Source organism: Sorex fumeus, unplaced genomic scaffold, assembly GCF_029834395.1.
Source record: "Sorex fumeus unplaced genomic scaffold, SorFum_2.1 ptg000061l, whole genome shotgun sequence".
Classification (NCBI taxonomy): domain Eukaryota; kingdom Metazoa; phylum Chordata; class Mammalia; order Eulipotyphla; family Soricidae; genus Sorex; species Sorex fumeus.
The window spans coordinates 43,428,915-43,452,416 of NW_026606118.1; the positions used below are offsets into that span (position 1 = coordinate 43,428,915).

The 23,502-nt window shown below is 36.3% G+C and overlaps 1 protein-coding gene across 3 annotated transcripts in view; it reads right to left on the bottom strand.

Moving 5' to 3' along the window:
• Positions 1–669: 669 nt before the first annotated feature.
• INTS6 (integrator complex subunit 6) overlaps positions 670–23,502 on the bottom strand; it is a 93,831-nt gene continuing 70,998 nt past the window's right edge. The window contains exons 16-19 of one of the 3 annotated variants that reach the window (XM_056126089.1): positions 20,624–20,992; positions 19,073–19,166; positions 16,754–16,896; positions 670–826 (exon numbers count right to left, since the gene is read on the bottom strand). In XM_056126089.1, the coding sequence (XP_055982064.1) occupies positions 16,803–16,896; positions 19,073–19,166; positions 20,624–20,992 (557 nt within the window). In that variant the 3' untranslated portion in view covers positions 670–826; positions 16,754–16,802. Of the gene's footprint in view, positions 827–15,027; positions 16,897–19,072; positions 19,167–20,623; positions 20,993–23,502 lie in introns of those variants that run through there. The other 2 variants (XM_056126088.1, XM_056126091.1) reach the window with 2 other exon arrangements.

Sequence of the window (23,502 nt, forward strand, 5' to 3'; positions counted from 1 at the left end):
AGAGGTAATGTATCTTGCCCCAGGTCTCTCTGCTAAGAGGCTGAGTTAGTTGATGCCTCGCACAGGATTCTCAAGTTCATGTTCTTAACCACCTCAACAAGCCAGTATTTTTATGTTAAGGCAAATTTTCAAAAAGGGTATGTCTTAAGTACTTAAGAAAATTTCAGAAGAGGTATTCCAAAATGCTTTGGAAATGTCAGCACACTTGAAGAAAGCATTTTCCTTTTAAAGAAACAGTTTTGAAGATGAAAAGCATACATTTATGAGAAAATTTGGTATTTAAATATATCGGTTATGTTGTCTTATATAGCACTGAAGTCCTTTGATATCAAATGGTCTTGTCCAGTATTTATATTTGACATTTTTCTAACAGTTCTGCATTTACAAAGAAAAAATCATTTCAATTTTATTTTGAATTTTCTGGTTTTCAAAGAGAAGTAATGTCAGCAATCCTTTTAAAGGATCATTCAACAGTAAATATGTAAATTTCTTGTCCTCAGGGAAATAGTAAAAAGTTGGTATGCTTGACTTTTTTGCTCCCAGAACTTCTGAAGAAAACTCGGATATTAATTTATATTTCTTCCCTATTGTGTTTCAAAGATATACACTGTGCCCAGTCAACATGAATGTATGTCATATCAAGTACAGACATATTCAAAATTAGCCAACACCTTATTTTCTGCACCTACTATGTGTGAGACGCCTCACGAGATGGGAAGTAGCACAGTGCAGACAACAGCACAGGCTCGGTGCTTGGGTAACCTTGGCTTCCTCCACGTACTCATTACATCCTCTTGGGCAAGTTTCTTAAACTCAGTTTTCTCATCTGTAAAATGAGCATAACAACATAGTTATGTGAAGATAAATTGAGATAAACCACATAAAATACGTTAGATTTCCTAGTACGTGGCAAGCGCTCATTACAAATTATTATTAAGAAATAAAAACATGATCAGGGATAACCTTTCTTCTCAAGTAGTTTACAGTATCATAAAAAAACAGCAGTAGGAAGCAGTGGGTTCTGTCTACATTACAAAAGTATGAACAAAGAAACATCACGGGGGCTTGAAGAAGCAAAGGTTATGGAAGGACTAAAGAGAATAACAACTGAATTAGGCTTACAGGAAAGGAGACCCATTCCAAGGTAGTTAGGAATGCTGATGGAAAACTATAAAGGAAGCAGGCATACAGGTGCCGATGGAGAGGGTCCTGAGGTCCATTAGTAAGCAGGAAGGTATGAGTGACTGAACAGCAAAAGATAAAGCTGAATCCCACAAGCTGGCTCCGGGCTGGACTGCTGATTTTGCCTGTGGGAGCCACAAGCTCAAGCCCCCTCACTGTTGGGATGCTCGGTAGTGTGTGTGAGCTGAGAGAATTTCAAGTGAAAGGTGATGATGATTGTCTGTCTTTTAAATACTGGATAAAACAAATCATTTGAACTTTTTAAAAAAAGCATATTATTATCTTAAGGAGTCAACAATCCTTTTTCTGATCCACTCAAAGCTTACTTGAAAGGAATGTCAGATAACAACCATTCTCTCAAGCTTTTGGCATTGTGTTTGGGAATTCTATTATCTTTGATTTGGGGTTCTCATTACAGTCTTAAAAGGTAAAGGGCCAGGGTTAACATTATTATAAAAAAAACTAAAAAGGGATTCAATTAGATTAAGGATTTTGTTGCCCATCAGACTATAATGCTTCTGGTAGTGGCCAAATTTGGTTTGGACTTTGTGTTTTTTGAGACTTTTAAATACCATTTTTAACATTAATTTGATGGTTTGAAGTTTTTTTTGTTTTGGTCTTTTGGTTTCTGGGCCACACCCAGTGGTGCTCAGGGTTGACTTCTGGCTCTGCACTCAGGGATCCCTCAGGCAGGGCTCTGGATACCACATGTGGTTTCAACCTGAGTCAGGCACCTGCAAGGCACTTACTCACTGTACTATCTCCCTAGTCTTCTTCATTAAATTGAAAAAACATACGCAGGATACAGTCGGAAGGGTGATTGCCTTGCACAGTCTGATCCTGGTTTGATGCCCTGCACCCCATAAAATCCCCCAAGTCTGCCAGGAGTGATCCCTGAGCATGGAGTCAGAATTAAGTCCTGAGCACTGCCAAGGTGTGACCCTAAAATAAAACAAAACAAAAAAATAAAGAGAAAGAAAAAAACACATGCATACCTAAGTTTACAGCCCAAATGTCTGACAATAGATGAATAGTTAAAGAAGATGTGCTATATAAACAGAATACTATGGAACTGCAAGAAAAAAAAATCTTGCAGTTTGCTGAAAGTTGGGTGGAATGGAGGGCATCCAGCTAAGTCAAAAGGAAGAGAACAAATATCAGATAATCTAATTCATCTGTGGTATAAAGAGAAACAAAACCGGGGGATAGACAGTATCAAATGAGGCCAAACCCTTGGCCTTTGATTGCAAAACTGATATTACCAAACCGGAATGGGGTGAAGGGTGAAGGAACAGAGGACCAGAAGTGACACAGGAACAATGGTAGAGGGCCTCAGGCACGCGGTGGTGGTGAAGGTGCAGTACTTTGTACATCCAAACCATGAAAATTGATGATATTGTGTGTACCAAAACTAAATTAAATATTTTAAAATAATAAATAAAAATATTTTTAGGGACAGCCTTCAGAGTGAGGGCAGAGGCTTTAGGACATAATATAACTCCACCTGCCACAGTCCACCACAACTATGTCAGGGACATCAGTGGGACAACATGGCTCTCCCTCCTGATCTGCCACGGCCAGCCAGCCTCACAGACACCCCTGAGTGTTTCTACCTGCCTCCCCTTCTGATTCCTCTGTCCTTTGTGATCAGATAAATTTAAAACTCATCTATCCAACTTCCTTTCTTCTAGTTACTCATGTGCCCAAAATGTTCTCAGATACAAATTAAATTTCTTTGTTTACAGTGGACTAGTCAGAACCTGGCTTCACCTATAACTTGCAAGGGAACTTACATCAAATAGTGAAGACTCTGCAATTCCAGAACCTTACGTCCCAAGCTCCTCAGGACACTGCTGCTCAACTACTGCTAAAACCAAAGGCCCCGGTTTCCCTCTGGATGGTAGAATTGGATGTTTATGAAGATGGCACTGTAGCATTTTGAATGACCTTCATGGTTAAATATGTGTTTGGTCCTCAAGAGAAGTCTTAGCTTGAGCTTTCAATGTCACCAGACAAACTAGGTGGTAGTGACTTTGCAAGAAGCAGAGAAGAAAATACTTTCTCTAGAATGTTAAAAACTCATCAGCTCCATTACCTAAACGTGCACAGGGATAAGCAGAGCAAGTTTCACTTGCACAGGGGATAACCTTGGGCCTCATGGTTTCAGGAAAAGAGGGGAAGATCCCAGAACAACAAAACAGTCAAGATTAAAGAAAGCACCATCTTTAGTAGCATGAACAATCTAATCACAGAGTTCTCCCGGCTGTATCTATGGGTTCTGCAACCCGTTTATTGATGGCAGTGCCATACTACAGATCTCTGGAGTTGTTCTCAACCTTTCCTCCATACTATTCACTTGCTGATTTTCCTGCCACAGTTCTTAAAAATCTCTTTCCTTTATGTCCTAAAGTACTTTTTAAAATGCCATAGAATCCTGTGTTCTCATAAAGGTTCAAGCTCACCCCACACCTTTGCAAGTCCCCTTGTTAGTAGCTTCAAGGTATAGATTCTGATGAGATCTAACCAGCAACCTAGTTATACAAGCACCCTTTTGGCACTTTTTGGTATTATTTTTAGCTGTGGGGATCATACCCTGAGTTTCTCAGTATCCATGAGGCTCAAACCAAGAGCCTCTCACGATGTAAGACATGTGCTCTGCCACTGACCCATGTTTCTGACCCAATACCTAACCTTCTTTAAGAAACGTGACTCAAGCCTATAGTTGTTCAAATCAGCATAAATACAGGCTAATGAATCTAATGGTCAACAGTTACAAGGTACTTTATGTGATATTTGCATTTTTGTTTTCCTATTGATAAAACATACCAACTTTAATAAACTTCTCTAAATTTTGGGAATAATCAAAACATGACCAGAATATGCTGGCCTTTTGCTCAATAAACAAGGGGTTATCGCGCAGTTTTGGTCTATTGATGGAATCTCAGCAAGCACAGGGAACATTCGGTCTTTTCTTTCATTTGGTTCCAAAGCAAAGGATCATATTATTCAAGTTCTCTCTTCCATTTAAAAACCACTCATCTTTCCTTCATGGCACCAAGTCATTTTTCACTACCTAAAGAACTTGTTCAATGTAATTTCAAGGCCCAAGTGAGCCCAGGGAATATTTCTCCCCAGACATCCTTGACAATCCATGGCATGACACTTGAAACAATCTGTTTCACTGACACTAGGTATGAGCCAGACATACCTCTTTTCAATCCCACTTCCCTGAGGATTGGCACATTTTAATACAAATAGAAGCTTCTTAATCCAAGAAGTATTTCTGTGTGCAAGCTTGAGGCTTTAGAGAAACAATCTTGGCCTTTACTTTTGTATGTAGATAATTTAGTTTAAAATCTCTCATGGGCAGTATTTAGCTCCCTGCTATGGTGACCAAAAAAAAAAAAAAATCGGTGGTTGCTAAGTATTCAGGTGCAGAACAGAAGTGGTAGGTGAAGTAGAGGTGATTTCCAGAGCACTGAAGCTATTTTTGTGTGCTATTGAAGTGATATTTATAAAACAAAGAGTGAATCTTAGTGTATACAAACTTAAAATATGATTTAGGTTGGGAGAATCCCACAGTGAAATGTAGAATATGACTAAGTTTTAAAATAGAATATAGAGTTGCAGAATAGAATTAAATTGTAAAAGATAATGTAGAATGAAAAACATAACCATATTACAAAAGGGTCTGAGGGTAAATTTGTTGGTTTTGGTTTTCAGTTTTTGGGCCCCACCCCGCAGTGCTCAGGGACTTATTCCTGGCTTGTGCTTGGGAATCACTTCTGACAGAGCTCAGAGGATCATATGGGGTGTCAGGGACTGAGCGCTGTACTATCACTCCAGCCCCTGGGCAAGAAATTATTAGCCTAATAAGTAACTTTTTGTTTAGTCTGGGGCCACACCCAGCAGTAATAAGGCTATTTCCAGTGCAGTGCTCAGAGAAGCAGGTAGTGCCAAGGAATTGCACCTGAGCTAACCTCATGCAAGACATGCACTACAGTCCTTGGACTACCTCCCTGATTTTGACCAAAGTAACTTTGGAAATGAGTGGAGGATATGACATTAAACCCAAAATTAACTACATAAAAACAGTGTAGAGGAGGAAGTGGGGCACAAGGGAGAAAGGAGGATCAGCAGAAACTCCATTACTTGGTGAGCAAACTGTTGTGTGCAAAAGTCAATTTATGTCATCCCAGATAACTGGTCAGAGATGAAGTCAACATGTGACATGTTATTCCCAACTCAGTCCTCCCCAAGATCAGCCAGCAATTATTCACAGACAAGATACAATTGTGAAAATCCCCGTGTTGAAGAAATTAATATGGGACATCAGAAGGATAAGAGGCGTGGTTTTACCCTAAGCACACGATCTTCTCCTAGGCTGGCATAACACAATACTGAGAGGATCCCTGTGGCTCAAGTTTCACTCAGTAATAAAAGAAAACCCAATGGACATCCAGTTCACTGTGCTACATGCCACTTCCTGGCAGGCCTATCTGTGTCTTACCACATAGAAGATCACTGGAGGAATCTGAAGAACTTGATCACCAGGGAATCAACAGAGATGGAAAAGGGAAATGAGACTTTATGCAACTAGTGCTCAGACTTTGACACATGGTTTTCCTACTTTTATCACAATCTAAGAAGAGGCCCAAGAGGAAATGACCATCTGGTAATATCTTGCCTTGTCGGACAAAAGCTGATTGGTATCACCAAGTTACAGAGTTCAATCTGCAGCACTACTCAACTTCAGGTTACAACCTACAGCCTTGCCTGATCACAGAATACAGCCAATGGCACCCTCTGGTTGAAAAGAAGTCTGAGATCCACCTGACCAGGAGCAATTGTGTAATAGCCCACAGTCCTACCCAATCATGAAGCCCAACCAGTGGCACCACCCTATAAAGGAATAATCAATTCATAACCTACCCAACCAGAGGCAAATGCAGAGTCTAGTTGGCAGTCCTGCTTACATGCTGAGCCCAACTAAGCCCTCTCAATCACAAACCTCAGCCAGTAGCACCTCTACAATCAGAGTGCAGTGGCCTTTCCCAAGCAAAGACCCAAATGGCAAGCCCACAGATATTACCAGCTTACTGCCAAAGGTCTTTTCCTGCTGAAACAAATGTGTAAAATCTAGAAAAGGAGACTGCCTACTTAAATACATAGACATCAATGCAATGAATCAAGGATCATGAAAAATCAAGGATCACAAAAAATCAGGTAAGCATGACCCCACCAAAAGAAACTTATGAAACACCAATTCATCATGAAGAAGTCTGCCTGACAGAGAACTCAGAATAGCCCTCTAGAAGAAATTCATTCAACTACAAGGATACACAGATAACTAAACAAAATTAGAAAAACAAAGCATGAACAAGAGGTTCCAAAAGAATTAGAAAGCACAGGGAAAAACTCAGAAGTCCTAGAGCTATAGACTATGACTGCAATGAATAAATCAACAGAAAACTCTCAACAGCAACTAAGGAGAGAGTCAAGAAACTAGAAGATGGATCATTTGAAATTAGGACTTTAAAATAAGGAGGTGGGAGAGTGCAAAAGTGAAGAAAACCCATGGGAGTTGAAGAAAGATACCTGTTAAAAGCAACACTAGACATATTATACGTCTCCCAAAGCAGAAGAAAGTCTCCATAAAGCAATGATGGCTGAAAACTTCGCAAACTTGGGGAAAGATATGGGCATCCAGATTCATGGAGCTCAAAAGATCTCTCAAATATGCTGAACATGAAAAGGGCTACACTTATTCACATTGTAACTTATCAAAACTAGAACTATTTAAAGCAGCAAGAGAAATGTGATTAATCATATTACAAAGGGGGTACCTGAATTCCTCAACAGAAACTTCGAAGGCCAGGAAAGGGCTACAATATTAAATATATTAAGATGGAGACTGTCAACCAAGAATATGCTGACATAGCTGTCCTGAAAATATGAAGGAAAGATAGACTTCCCAAATTAACAAATGCTTAGGGGGTATAACACTACTCAACCTACCTTACAAGATGTGCATGACATTTTTCAAGCAGAAATAAAAGAATGCTAATATCTATTACTCAACAATAAAGACATTTTCTGAGAAATGTGTCACACAAGACAACTGCCATTAGGCAAACATCAAGAGTGTACACTCATATCACATAAGAGCATTCTGGATAAGTAACTACATATAGTCATCCCTTTGTAAGCCTATGTGTGGTAGACTAGTTTGCATTGTCTAGTTTGTGTAAGTATATATTTACACAATGTAAAACTTGCCTACCAGTGCATTTCTAAAAATATATTCCTTCCATTAAGTGACATATGAACTATACTTATACAAACTTGGATAGGTGTAGCTCTATATAGGAAGCACTGTATTATATGCAGTGTCATATTAACCAAAACACCACTATGCCATTATGCAGTGCATGACTGCAATTAAAATCCCATCCAAATATTGCAATGTTGGTGCATAGCCAACAAATTCAATAAAAGCTATGGGATACATATAAATATTAGTTTCTCCACACTAATAATTAAAAGAAATAATCTCTACACAAGTAACTAAAAAGAAAACAGAATAATCCTACAATAGCATAAAGATGAAAATATACTTAATAAACTTAGTAAAAAATGTGAAAGATCTGTACACTGAAAACTATTTAAGACCTCGATAAAATTAAAAAATAAACAAAAAGATACCCTGTATTCATGAGTTGGAAGAATTACTATTGTTAAAAGCCTCACTATTTAGGTAATTACTATTGTGAAATAGCTAAGGCTATTTATAGATTCAATGTACTCTGCACTAAGATTTAATAGCCTTTTTCACAGAAACAGAATATATTGTGTAGTTCATATGGAATTACAAAAGATCTTGAATATCGAAAGCAATATTGAGAACTAACAAAAAACCGGGAGACATCACCTTCTTAATTTCAAACTCTTATTGTAAAACTAGAATAAACCTGAATGGCACTAGCACAATAACCAGACACAGAACAATAAAGCAGAACCAAGATTCCAGAAATAAGCCCGTGTATGTATGATCAGACAATATTTGAAAAAGGAATGAGTAATAACTAATAGTGAGAAAAGTCTCTTATGGGAAATTCAAATGGACTTCTACCTTACATCATTCACAGAAATTAAACTCAAAATTGATTCAAAACATGTGGTAAAACCATGAAAGTCGAAGTAGGAGAAATCTTGACTTCAGTCTTTGCAGGTATTTCAAACACAAGCAATGAAGCAAAAAGAAAAAGACAAGAAAGAAAAAGAAAGCAAGTAGGATTACATCCAATTAAAAACTTTACAGTAAAAAAATAGAAACAAATTTAACATAACCTCTGTAATGGGGTAATTTAATTGCGAACTACATATTAATATCCAAAAATAAGGAACTTAGCAAGTTATCAACATATCTCCATTTTTAAAATGGGAATGGGGGGCACTGGATCTGAATAGCTATTTTTCCAAAGAAGATACTCAGATGGCTAGAAGGCATATAAAAAGATGTTTGATATGATTATCAAGGAAATACAAATCAAAGCACAATTAATTATCACTTCATACCTGTTAAAAGGGCCATTCTTAAAAAGGTAAGAGAATTGGTGGGAATGTGGAGAAAAGAGAACCCAGGTGCACTTAGTAGCAGGTAAATTGAAGCAACACTATGATCAGTATGAAAGTTCTAAAATTTTCACAATAAATTTACCAAATCATGCAGAAATTCCACTTCTGGGAAATTAAGCCACTGTTTTGAAAAACCATGTGCACCCTTACTTACAATAGCCAGGGCATGGAAAAAGCCTGTGTCCTGATGGATAAAGCATTAAGAAAATGCTATTGTATTCAGTGATAATAGGGATGCTCTATTTTCAACATGGAAATAACTTGAGGGCATTATATTAAGTGAGATAGCCCAGAAGAAAAATAGTATGTATGTAAACTCTGGAAAAAATTCAGAGACAGAATATACTGGTGATTGCCACGGAATGTACAGGGCATAGGGCATATCACCGAAAGGGCTTGTAGAGTAAAAACTTTCAAAAATGCATTATGGATATACAATAGATAGCACAGTGACTATAGTTTATATGTGCCATATATTATTAGATAGTAGCTTGAATGCTTAAAAGGTGCCAATAACAAAAAATGTATTAGATGGCACATGTAAAAAATGTTAGATGTAATTATCTTGAGATAATCATTTACATATACATAAAATCATCACACTGTTCACTTCAAACTTACAAAATGTTTTAAATCAATTATAGCTTCAGAAGGCTGAGAGTAGGGTGAGGACAAGTGTGAGTAGTACACTACAGAAGAACGGAGAAAGCAACCAAGTTTCAGGGCTATTTCAGATTTATCTTGGCATTTTATATCCTTGGCTAAGGCTCATGCCTTGTGACACGTACTTTTACAAGTGGCAAGATGAAAAATATAACCTAGTAGCAAATTCTGAAAGTAACTGTTAATACTTACTGAACACATAGGAAGTGAAAAACTACTCAAAAGTAAATCAGTCATTGTCTTTTAGGAGGTAATGATGTGTTGACATGCAAATACCTATAGATGTTATGGGAGTGGAAAGTGGCCAGGATGGATAGGAAGATTGCCCCTTTGCTTTGTATATCAAAATGTGATTTAGGAGGTAAATGAAATTGTGGTGGGTTGCAGTGTCCCAAGTATGTTCATCCCCAGTATGCTAATCTGGTTAATATGGGGGCAGGATGATGTGGGTGGTTCCACAGTTAAACAGTGTATTACAGTTCTTCTGCAGAGGATTTACCACAAACATTAAAATTAGCAGCACTTCTTAAGAAGTCCCCCTACTAAAAATCAAGTGCTGAACTATGGAACCTATCTTTTCCCTTTTTCCTCCTTTTTATTGGGGTGCTCACCGGACAGTGTTCAACGCTCAGGGAACAACCCTTTCCGGGCTCAGGGCAAGTTGCTGGGAACTGAACCTGGGTCAGCAACATGCAGGAAAAGCACCTTACCCACTGTACTGTCTACCCAAGCCCTGCATTTCCCACTTTTAATCATGGAACCCTTTTATATATAGTTCCTAAACATGATCATAGGCAAGATTTTTGAAAAACTAAGTCAATGGCATTTAGCAAGTAAAAGGAGAGGATAAACCCTAAGTTCTTGTTAGTTATGTAGTTACCATAGTTTAACAGATGCAAATGAAGGTTTGTAATATGAGATCAAGCAAGAGATAACAAAGATCCCTTTTGAATCCTTATTTTGATTGTTAAGTTTTCTGAAACGTAAACTGTAGTACCACAGAGAAAATTTGAGTTGCATATGCCCAGTCATGGCAGGCTGAATCTTGGTTTACAGCACTCACATAAATGTCAGTTACTGGGATACTCCAATAGTCAAGAAGAAAAGCTATTCAGGTGAAACGCTGTAGTTCTAAGAAACTTAAGTAGCCAACTCCCTCTAACCCAAAACTCATCCATACCAGTTGGTTTTATTCTCACATTGGGCCAAAGTACTTTTAAAAAAGCAAATTGATATTTTAACAAATAAAAGGTGTCATAGTAAGTCTTTGCTCATTTCATCATTTAAAATGCTCAGACACCATACTGGAAAGTAAGAGATCAGTAGATTCATGATCATCACAGATTCATTCTTTATCCATAAAATTCTTTCTAATCACTGCATTTAAATTCTCAATGAGCTAGAGGGGCGAATTAATATAAATTTCCCTTCTAAAAGATCCTTCAGAAAAAGATCAATTTCTAAGAAAAAGAAGATTCTTTACTGGCTTTAGGACAAGTGACATCAGGTGAATGTTTCCATTGGTTTTTGCCTTGCTCTGGCCCTTGAGAGGGGCACTGGAAAATATCTTCCTCACAACAAATACAACCCAACTCATTCCTGTGTATAACTTACAAGTTAGATAAAATGTTATTCTATACTGTGGCTTTATCTTTCCTAACATTCACCTGCCACCTCCTGTACATGCACAAAAAATACCAAAACCTTTTTGTCAATATACATATTAGAATATTCCTACTTCAGATCTCTTTCCAGTAGCAAACCAGCTGACAAGTGTATACTTTTTGAATGATGAAGTGTTTGTGTCGCATGATGGGAATGAAAATGGACGTTGCACTGTCAGAAAACTCGCATATTACCAACTCTCCTTATCAAATATGTGGACTCAGATGATTTAATAGTTCACTCTAAAAAGGTCAGACTAATTTCTGACGTTCTAAAGATTCTTTATTGTTATCTTGTACCATTTCATTTGCAAACTTGTAAACCTATTAGTTCCTCTAAATAACTCATATTCCTATTTACTAAGCTTTTTATTCTTTACCTTTTTTGTGGAAAATGTTCATATTTGTTCCTTTCATTTGCTTTAATGAGGCACATTAACTGTATAGCTAATATGCCCCAGTCTACAGAATGCAGTCATGAGGCATTAGACTTTAATATATTAAAGACCAGTATAAACCTGTGACCTTGTCATTTTAAGTGGGTTTTAAAATAATCCAAAATGCCATTCAAATGGGCTGAAAATGCATATTGATTCTTGGGTCATATAAATAGAATTTTAACACATATTCTGGCTTTCTTATTACCACTTACGTATAAAAATACTGGCTAAAGTATTTAAATATTATAAATTAGTTTTGAAAATTAAAGAAAATGGGCCACAATTCTAAATATTAATTTGGAAGAGATCATCCAGTTTGAGGTTTCAAAGCATGTGTGAAACACTGAACCTACTTTCCTTACTCTCTGTAGTCAATAAAAACAATAACCAAGTACATTTATAGTCAAATTCTTAAACTAAAACCATTTAAAATGTTCACACACATGCAACACCTAATACACACACACGCACGCGCACGCATACACACACACACACACACACACACACACACACACACACACACCATTTCCTGAGACTAGGCCAAGATAGATTTTATGTTTCTGAAATAATCAAGGCCAAAATTGAGGTTTTAGAGGAATGCATCATGTCTGCAGCCACACAGAGTTAAGGGAGGTCAGCAGTATTTGGCCACATACACATATGATTGTATGTATTTATTTGGGGGCTGTACTACTCAGCAATCACTGCTTGTGGAGCTTGGAGAACCATACGTGGTGCCAGGGACTGAACCAGGTCAGTCCAGTGCAAGCAAGAGCCCTGCTCGCTGTACTGTCTTTCCAGTCTGGCTGTATCTGTTAGATCTATTCCATTCAATGCTTACACCTCTAAATCTTCTCACTGAAACCTCTAACTACTCACTATCTCCAGAGATCTATCATTTAAAGGAATGAAATGTTAAGTTTTTTTTAAAAAAAAAAGTAGGAAGAGGCATTTTTTAAAGAATCTGTACCATCCTCATAAATAAGGAAGTTATTAAATGACCTGCATTGAGAAATTATTTTATTGAATATTTAAAAAATAGGACACATTTAAAAATAGGGTTGGCTGTTTTAAATCTTCCTATTTGCACCCCATCATAAAACAATAAAACATTATAAATCAAGTGATTTAACTGAACTTGGAAGCAAATTTTAATGACTTCCCTGACTTAAATAAAAAATACAATGTGATTCTTCTATTATTTTCCCTAAAACTCTATTGTTACAGAAAATATTTGGGATTATTTTAAACTGAGATTAGTCATTTATCTTTTTTCCTAAGAAAATCTGATATAGGTATTACATTATTTAAAAAAAAAAACGTAAATCAGAAAATCAAGTATTTATTACCATCTCTCTAGCAACAAGGGCTCATTTGTCCACTAGAGCACAAAACAAACATTCCCTCCAGCTTGTTTCTATGGTGCTTCTAGAAACTTTCCAATTGCTGTCATGTTGCCTAAAAAAAGGGACTATTTCATAACAAGAAAGGCAGTAATATTCTCCATGCTTGTTTTGGAGATTGAGGGGGGTGCTTTCTCTTTCAGCTCATCTGTAGCTTTTGTTTAAATTCAGGTTTCTACTTTTAGGGAGACAAATACCATGAGAGTAAAATAAATTAAAAATGTTGGCTTGTTTTCCTGTTGTTGCCTAGCTTTCTTGCCATTGTAGAAGATGGCTCCTTTGGACCACTAGAGTAGCCAAGCAGTTCTTTCTCAACAACACTAGTATTCCAGTGAACACACCTAAGCTTTTTCAGCTAATCTTTCTCAAGCTTGCTGAAATTACACAAAAATCAAATGTTTGCCTGAGGACTTTTGAGTCCTACTATACAATCTCACCTTAATCCAAAAATAATATGGTACAGGCAAAGCTGCAGCATAAAAAGGACAAGCAAAAGTCCTTTAAACATCAACAACATTGAAACTGTATTCAAATTCTCTTACTCTTTCCCTCCCTCCAACTCCCCCCCACCCCCGTAATTAATCAGCCTAGGCATGAAGAGATTCTCAGTAAAGAGTTGTTGGCAAGCCTAAACAATATGTTAAACAGGATGGAATAAGACTAACAAAATCAAGCAAAAGTGGATCTACTTTAACTAAACATCAGACATTATTTTATTTGTGGAGAGGGGAAAAAGTCCAAGTTAGAATAATTAAAATTACTCATAGACTTTACATAAATTTTAAGGAATACTGTCAACATCATTTTATCTGAGAATCATTTGCTTACTGCTTATAACTCGTGTTAGAAATGAAAAACACGTCTGTGACCAAAAAAATAGATGAAGATAATTATTCACTAGGAAGTAATCTGTGCTGGAAGTACTGGGGAAGAAAATGTCCACGGCATATATCCTTCTAGTTGTTTACCATCAATACTGCAACCCCCATTTATTAGATGAAAATGTCACTCATTCCTCAGAATAGAACTTATCAGCAAAGTGTCCTCTTTTAGAAAACTACATATCAAAAATGAAAGATGAAGAAAGAGAAGACTAAACAGAAAGGTCACTGCCAAAGAAGATAGCCAATAAGGTTGATAAAAGTTTAAAGAGAACAAATTTTTAATTTAAATGAAAAAAAGTAGAATCTAATTAAAGATGTGAGTATTCAAAACTGTCTTAATAAGCAGAATAAAGATATGACTAATCTCGAACCAGTTCCTTAATCCACCACACTATATTAGTCCTTGTAATTTTATTTATCTCTGAGATGTATCTGCCCTCATGACTTAAGGCGAAACCAACATTTTTCTATGCAGGGATATCAAAGAGATAAAAATGAATTTCTGCATACATATACCAAAATGACAAACCTTACTGGTAAAGGGAAATAATGTTCTGATTAATTACATATTGATCATATATAATGTTCAGAAAAACTAACTTAAATTCAAGATTAAGTTGTTAGAGAATATAATTTGTCCAGCCTAAGGCCATTCAGTGATTTTAAAGTGCCTAAAAGGTAAACTTCCCTCAAATTGAAATTGAAGTTGAAACTGATAATTGAAATATACTCCCTTCTCCTCTTCTTTACTTACAGAAAAGGAAAAATATCTACCATTAAGTACTCTACTAATTTAACTAATATGTCTATTTTTTTTTTCTGCAAATGATGGTTTGCTAAACTTGAGTTTCAATGGTTTTCAAGCCTTCTGTCTAGGTTTAAGGATGAGACTATGTAGAGTATCATGGCAGAGAATTAGGACAAAAAGAATGAAAATACTACTTCCTGAGACCCTCAAGGTATGTCTCAAAAATAAATGTACTGAAAGTCAAAAGTCTAAATGATTATCACCTCCTAAGCAACTGAGAAATGGAATTAAGAATTTTGATAACGAGAACTAAATATTAGAATAGATGAAATCGTTTTTCTAAACTTTTTAAAGTATAAACTTGAATAACTGAATGATTTACATTCTATTAATCTCAGAATCTTAATATTTGTAATTTAACATTGGGACAATTCTAGATTTTATAGCTCTTACTGATTTTAGCAATATGACTTACAACATGACCTTACCAAGTCCATCTGTTAAATCTATCCTGACTTATCTTAAAGATTTTGTCGAGGTAAAAAAAGATTTAAAGAACTGCATATGAAAATATTATACAACATTACATTAAATGCTTTTTAGTCATGACAGGCTTGGTCTTTAGTGTTGGGAGAAGTTTCAAATCCCCTAAAACTAATGAACAGATTTCAAGCATATTCTCAACATTCATCTAAGCTTTTCTTCATAGAAAGTAATCATTTTACTATACCCTTGAGATTTTAAAAATGTTCATCCAAAGCATAAAAAGGGTATAATTTTTAAATATTATGATACAAACCTAAAAATAATTCAATTTTATTATAATGTTATAAACTTTGCTGTATCTTAATCTAAATGTATTTCAACTTTCGCTTCTAATGGTCAACCCCAAAATACTACAAGGCACAGCAGTGATCTATAAAGGGTGAGTCAGGTCTTATGGTCACACCCCCGATAAGGATATACAAGGCCATTCAGGACTGTGGGTTCAGAATAAAGGGTGTCATATTATTTTTATCTTGGACAACTTGGGATGAACAACAAAATGAGCAAAGTTATCTTAAATGCATTTTCTATTTAGTTTCTAAATAAAATGAAGATTTTTAAGTGTGAGACTATGAGAACAAAACAAAAAGATTCCCTTTGAAGCTCCCATTTTCTGCAGATCTTTTGGAAGCTGGGCATCAAGTTTATAAAGGCTAGATATTTCGTATTATGTGGTGTACCCCAACTTACTACTCCCTAAGCAACAGCTTCCACTTAGTGTCATCCACAATCCTAGTGAGAAAGGAAAAGGAGTTAAAGGAAAGGAAACCAATAATTTCCAAAGGTTATCTACTTTTGAAAACAGTCTCAAAGGTGTTGGTCTGCCAAAGATACCATCATTTCCATTTTATCTAGGCAGAATGAAAGTACTGAAAGTATGTTGGTAGAGCCAATAAAAACTAAGAACATATAATAAAACGAAACAAAACAAAACAAAAAAAACAATGCAGCTTAAGTAACATGTAATTACAGATAGGTTTAACAATTATGAATGTCAAGTGGTGTATTTTCCAATGCTTTAAAAAGCAAGGCCTTTAAAATTCCATTATCTTAAGGTGATTTTAAGTGATTACTTTAAATGTGATTATTTCCTAAATCACACAAGAGTAAAATAGAGCATTTATTGATGGAATAACAAAAGTGCTTTTCTTAAATATTCTTCAAAATACATTTGTACAACTTACAATAATATATCCAAAATAACTGTATATACAAAACATTACCTAGTTTTAATGTATGTGCTTTTTTCCCCAAAAATTACAAAGTAACTTATTTCTTTTATTTTTTGGCAAAGTTCAACCTTAACAGAGGTGACAAGTTTAAAGGTTGGTTTAAGAAAATAGAACCTGAGGGAAATTGACACGCAAGAGTCAATGACAAGCAAGAGATTTGGAGGAATATTTTTAGTTTGTTAAATAAAAATGTTTTTAGAGTGATACTTTTCACATTACAAAAATAAACCAAAATGAAGAAAAGGTCACTGTAAAATGATGGAAAAGGATCTGTAGACTTGTTCTTAGTATTTCAAATAGCCAACAATGCATGTCAAAAAATGAATGCAAGATCACAACAGTCTTGTATTTACTTTGTATTTGGAGAAGATAGTGAAATAAGTGGCCACATTCTGTTCTCTTTTAATTGCTATTAATATGGTTGATCTGATTGGCTCTTCGATGAATTTCATCCAAGAAGTTCTCCAGCTGTTCTATTAGCATTCGTTTTTTAAACCTGTAAAAAAAAAGTAAGTAATAGCACTCTTAATATTTTTTAATGGGTAATTATACAACAGTACAATGCTTTTGCTTTTTGAAGAGAGAAACTGCTTTGGGACAGTTTTTCAATGTGAATTTTTTTTTTAAAAAACCAGTACTTTGTGATATATAAAATCTATTAAAGATGAACAAATTATCAGTACAATATTATTACAGTTTGTTCATAAAATAATAATTCATGTGTCAGAGATAGTACAGGGGCTAAGGGGCTTGCCTTGCATGTGGCTGACTAGGTTTGATCTCAGCACTGCATACGGTGCCCCACAACTGCCAGGAGTGAAACCTGAGTGCAATGCCAGGAGTAAGCCCTGAGCACCACTGGGTATGGCCTCCCCCCAAAAACTAGAAATAAATACTATACAGGGTACCTGTACAAGGTTCACTGGGAAAGACGTTATTCATTCCCAAAAGCAGAAACAAACCTTTTAACTTTATACAAAAAATTAAAATATTACAGCAAAATTGGGCTCCTACAGCAATGGCTTCAATAGATTACTTAATATTGAAAGGAATGAATATTAGCTCTCAACTCTCCCAAAAAGAATAGCAGCTGTATGAGTTGCAAGACAGCATTTACAAGCCTCTATATTCTACAAATTACAATTTGAAAAATAGGAAAGCAAAGATAATTACACATTTGTGCTTACGATGTCACCATTTAAAATTTTTTTCAGTAATATACTAAGATTACACTAATCTAGAAAAGTAATTATGCTGTTGTTACATTTAAGAATCTTCTCAAATACTACCTCTATAGTTATACTCTAATAAGCACAGTCCATTTCTCTAAAATGCAGCAGGAGTGCAGTACAGGAACCAGGAGTACAGCTAGATCCATAACATTTGAATTAACAGAATAAGAACAAAACAGATTAAAATCCTCAAAATAGTACGGAGTTGTGGTTTTTCTGTAAAGTAACCATGATCTGACTAACTAAAAAGAATTAATTACTCTAAGAATAAACTTCAGAGTAGTGTACTGGAGGTGTATAAAAACGAGGCATATTTACATCAGATTAAATAAACCCAATTTTTTTTTTTTTACACAATACTCAACTTCTGTTTTTGGCATATCGAATACATCATGGGTAGCTTGCCAGGCTTTGCCGTGCAGGCTGAATATTCTCAGTAGCTTGTCGGGTTCTCCGTGAGGGACGGAGGAATCGAACCCAGGTCAGCCGTGTGAAAGGCAAATGCCCTCCCCTCTGTGCTATTGCTCCAGCCAAAAACAGTAACAACAAGTCTCACAATGGAGACGTTACTGGTGCCCGCTTGAGCAAATTGCTAGGAGGACAGTGCTACAGTGCTACTAAACTTTTAAAAGTCTTGAACAATTAAAAAGGGTTTTTTATTGAACTCAAATGGACTCACATAACTATGCTTTCCAGTGAACAGCATTTCATAGTTATCATTTATAATTTTTATCCAAATTCAATACATAATCTTGAGCTACTGTGGCAATCAAAACCCATTTGGTCAACTCTGATTTCTTCAATTACAAGTTTTTTCATGAATTATACAAATAAACTATATTCAAATATTGCCTACCAAAATCTGGATATAGTACAGAAGTTAGAATACATGCCTAGCAGGCATCCCACCTGGGTTCAATCCCTGATACCACATAGTCCCCAAGCATCACTAGGTACAGCCCTGGAGGCTCCATGAGCACCTTTATAGTGGCTTTGTTGGCTGAGAATCACCAGGAAAGGTCCCAGAAACTCCCAAGCACTATTTGGGAGGTCCTCGCTAAAACACAAACAAGCAACAAAAAAAAACCACCCAAAACTTGCCTTTCCAGGTTATTTCTAATCACTAATTGTATTAACCATTGTCCAAATACAGAGAACATTCAGAGGTTATAAATATAAATATTACCAAAAGGCCACAGAGTAGAATAAAATGAGAATTAAGATATCTAGTTATTTGGAGGAAAAAAGGAGAATTCAGGTGTGGTTATTTTTTAAGTAAACACCTTACAATCAACTCTTAAAAGAAAAAATGCATATATATGTATATATATACACATATATACATTGTTATGTCATAGACAACACATAAGTGCAAATTACTATTAAAATTACTAATATGGAAGAGTCATTTCATCATTTCATAATGTGCTATAGATTTACCTTGCTGCTTCTTTAATAACATTTTGTAAAAATATTAGTCTTGTTTGTAAACTGCCTTGCACATGCTTCAGTAAAGTGAAGATCCTTTCGTATTCTTAAAAGAAAAAAAAAAAACAAGAAAAATTAAGTGGCTTTCCTTTGCATTTACTCAGTATTTTTCTATTGTAGAATTTTTTTTAGCATCAAGATATAAGATAAAAGTGGGGCTGATCACCCAAAAGGAGAGAGAGAACAAAAGGGAATGCCCTGCCACAGAGGCAGGGTGGGTGGGGGGATGGGGGGATGGGAGGGATACTGGGATCAGTGGTGGTGGAGAATGGGCACTGCTGGAGGGATGGGTACTTGATCACTGTATAACTGAAACCCAAGCACAAAAATTTGTAAGTCTACAACTGTACCTCATGGTGTTTCACTAATAAAAATTTAAAAAAAAAAAAGTGGGGCTGAGAAACAACTTAAAATGTTGAGCACATGATTTGCATGTAGGAGGTCCAAGCTTGATCCCTGGCACTACAAGTCTCCCCAAGCACAGAGTGCTGAGTAGTCAGAGAAGAGTGCCAATGTGGCCCCAAAAGAAAGATATAATGCAAAAATTCACTCATTATAGAGATTTTACACTATATAAAAAAAATAAATAGAATAATTTAAAAATTGATGGGGGGGGGGGAACGCAATGAAAATAAGAAGCAAGTGGCCTTTACAAAAGTCTATTCCTGTGATTCAGCTAATTGGGAGTGAGGGAAGAATGAACAGTGGAAAACAGGTTAAGAGCTCTGTTTCAGTTCCAAGTTTTTACATAAATCTTGAAAAGGACTCTAAGCTACTAATAAGAAAAGGACTGACTCTGGACCACTCATGGGTCATATACCATCAAAACAAACCATAGTTTAACTGTCAGCATCTTCTGAATCAATGCCAAGTAATATAGATATTTTATCTCTCAAAACTCTTTGTTTAGGGGCTGGAGCAATAGCACGGCGGGTAGGGCATTTGCCTTACATGCAGCCAACATGGCCGACACAGGTTCAATTCCCAGCATCCCATATGGTCCCCCGAGCACCGCCAGGAGCAATTTTTGAGTGCATGAGCCAGGAGTAACCCCTGAGCATCGCTGGGTGTGACCCAAAAGGCAAAAAAAAAAAAATCTTTGTATATATAAAAGATTAACTTTTATAATTGTTTTTAGTCTAAATACATCTCTGATCACTAAAACATAGCAACATCCAAAAACTTTACATATATAGCACATTTAATATTTACGGCCTTTAGGGTTTTGCTGCAACATTAAAATTCAAGTTGCTGATTAGAATACTCAAGACCATGGGGAACATAAGAGTTATGTCATGGTAGTCCTCTGTGTTCTTCCATTGCTCTGCTCAGTTCCTCCCATTCACCATTACCACGCACAGAACTTTAGTGTTCTAAAGAATAAAATCTTATATAGCTTGTATATTACTCAAGACTGACTTAAAATTAGATTTGTTGTCAGTTAATTTGACAATTTTTAAAATCACACACCACAATCTGAAGTTTATCTTTAATTATACATACTTCTTCCTGGCTTTCGGATCTCTTTCATTATTTGTGCTTTTAGTTCAGTGTTGACCTCTTCATGGCTTCTGCAATGTGTTAATTTTTTTCCTTTGCTGAGTGAAGATGTTGGTACATTCTCTTCAGGACAGTGTTCTTTATCTCTTGCCTCTTCATGATTTTCTAAAAATCCACCAACAGTGAGGTCATTAGTTCCTAAATGGTCATGACCAAGAGCCTCTGTATGATTGTTTGGTCGTTCCAGTAAATTGGCAGACGATGTTGAGAATTCAGTATCCATTGCATTTTGTGTAATATCTGATGAAAGTTGATCTGCAACATGATTTTCAATTACGTCATCTATTGTCGAATCATTAGTGGCATCTGAAGCTAAAACAAACAATGAAAAAAGAGAAAATGATAAGAAGCTGATCTGTCACTGTCACTGTCCTCCCATTGTTCATCCATTTTCTCGAGTGGGCCCAGTAACGTCTCCATTGGAAACTTTGTTGTTACTGTGTTTGGCATTATCGAATACGTCACGGGTAGCTTGCCAGGCTCTGCCGTGCGGGCGAGATACTCTCGGTAGCTTGCCGGGCTCTCCGAGAGGGATGGAGGAATCGAACTCGAGTCGGCTATGTTGGCTGCGTGCAAGGCAAATGTCCTACCAACTGTGCTATCGCTCCAGCTAATAATTAAAGCTATATTACAACAAATCACAATTGGTCTCCTGAGTTAATTGTGTGAATTAAAATTTAATGTAATATGTTCTTAAGTTTCAGCAAATGCATGTGAATTTTAACAGAAAATAATATTTACAAAGTCAATTTTTTCTTGGGTGGTAGGGGGAGCCAGCAACAAATTTCAGTAACACTTAGGTCTTTGCCTTATTGTATGGCAATTTTATGTAACTAGTAGGTTTAGTTGTTGATTTTTGTTGTTGTTGTTGTTGTTTATTTGTTTTTAGGGACCACACATCCAATGATGCTCCGGGCTATTCCTGGTTATATGCTTAGAAATGACCCCTGATGGTGCTGCGGTGCTGAGTATGGACACAAGGTCAGTGAGATATAAGGCAAGCACTTTACCCACTACTCTATCTCTGTGGTCGCAAATCACCAATTTCAAACCCATAACTTTTTTATTTACTAAATCTTAAACTGTTTATATTTATTGTCTCTAATAGCTCACCCTTTACTCCTCAATTCACCTCATTAATTTTGTCCTTATTCTACCCAAAATGTTCTTGCTGAAACAGTCAAAGACCAACTGAACCACCTTCCCATTTTTCTTGAGCTGTTTTAACAAATGGATGTCTGAGAATACCAACCTCTCAATTCTCTCTTTAGTTTCTCTACTAGATTCTTCACTATTTTCTCCCTTTTTTTTTTTTTTTGGTCATCCTCCTCATTCCTTTTCTTAACCTTGTTTTTTTCATTCCTCTAAAGTTTGGCAACTTCAAGTCTCTATCCTGCTTTGCTTGGTGAGGTTTTTATTTATGCCAATGGACATTAATCTGTCTTCATATCTATCCTCTTTAGTCCAATCCTTTTGAGTTCTAAACTTAAATCTTATCTTTTTTGGGGGGGTTTGGTTTTAGACTCACATTTGGTGGTTCTCAGGAGTTACTCCTGGCTCTGCTCCAAGGGACCTCATGTTGGTGCAATTGCCCTTACATTTCCTATGAATTGCTAGTTAGTTCAGTATCATCAATTAGATGTTCAATTTTTTGAGATTTCTTCACAGGTAATTCTTTATCGTTCCACACAGATTATAAAAGATTTGGTCTCTTCAGTTAAGATATCATAAACCATAAACAATCATTATCTATAATTAATGAGTCCATGAATTCATTAAGGCTCCTTGTATCTACTCATGTTTCCCTTGATAAAATTTAAGCAGACAGCCTTATAAAATGCGTATCAAGGCTCCGGAGTGATAGCATGGCAGGTAGGATGTTTGCCTTGTGCACAGCTAACCCAGATTCAATCCCCCAGCACCCCACATAGTCCCTTGAGTACAAAAGGGAGTGATTCTTGAATACAGAGGCAGGAGCAAGCTCTGGCAACAGCTAGGTGTGGCCCCCAAACCAAAATCAAAACCAAAATAAACAAAAAACAATAAAAAGGGGGAGAGGAGAACAAATCAAACCAAAAAACTAAGTAATTGAGCTAGAGAGACAGCTCAGGGGGTAAGTCAACTGCCTTGCATGCAGCTGACCCCAATCTGAATTCCTGGCATTGCACTGGATCATGATACTGAGCACTGTAGGCAAACCCTGCCCCACAAACCCTCCAAAAAAGATGTTGGTTTTTTTTTTAAAAATAGGTGCTAATTAAAATAGGTCACTGCCCCCTTGTCAGCTTTGGACAGGGGCCACAAAGATCCAGTAAAGTGTTAGACTATGTTCAATCCCTGATACTTCATAGGTGCCTCCTATGTCCCACCTCAGCACTGCCAGGAGTGATTCCTGAACACAGAGCTAGGAGCACTTAAGCCTTGAGCACTGCTTAAGTGCTAAAAAAAAAAAAACAAAAAATTAAAACCTAGAAACTCTTGATATATATTCTTATCGTTTTTAGAATAAATTCAAGAATCTTTACAATGAACTCTAAGAGTTTCTATGATCTGCCTTTTTGCCTGTCTTTTAGCATTTCACTTTCCTCATTCCCAACCAACATCCTTGTTATCCTATAATTCCTTCAGTTCCTTAATACTCTTAGCCTCACAGCTTTGCACATATACTTTTAGACTGCTTCTCAAACATCTGAATTTTTAAACCATAACTAAGTTTCTCCCTGGCTAAGGAGTTTCACAATAAACCAATTTCTAAAACCCAAATCAAAACAAAAAGAAACGAACTATATTACAAAGCTGTACTAATCAAAACAGTGTAGTAG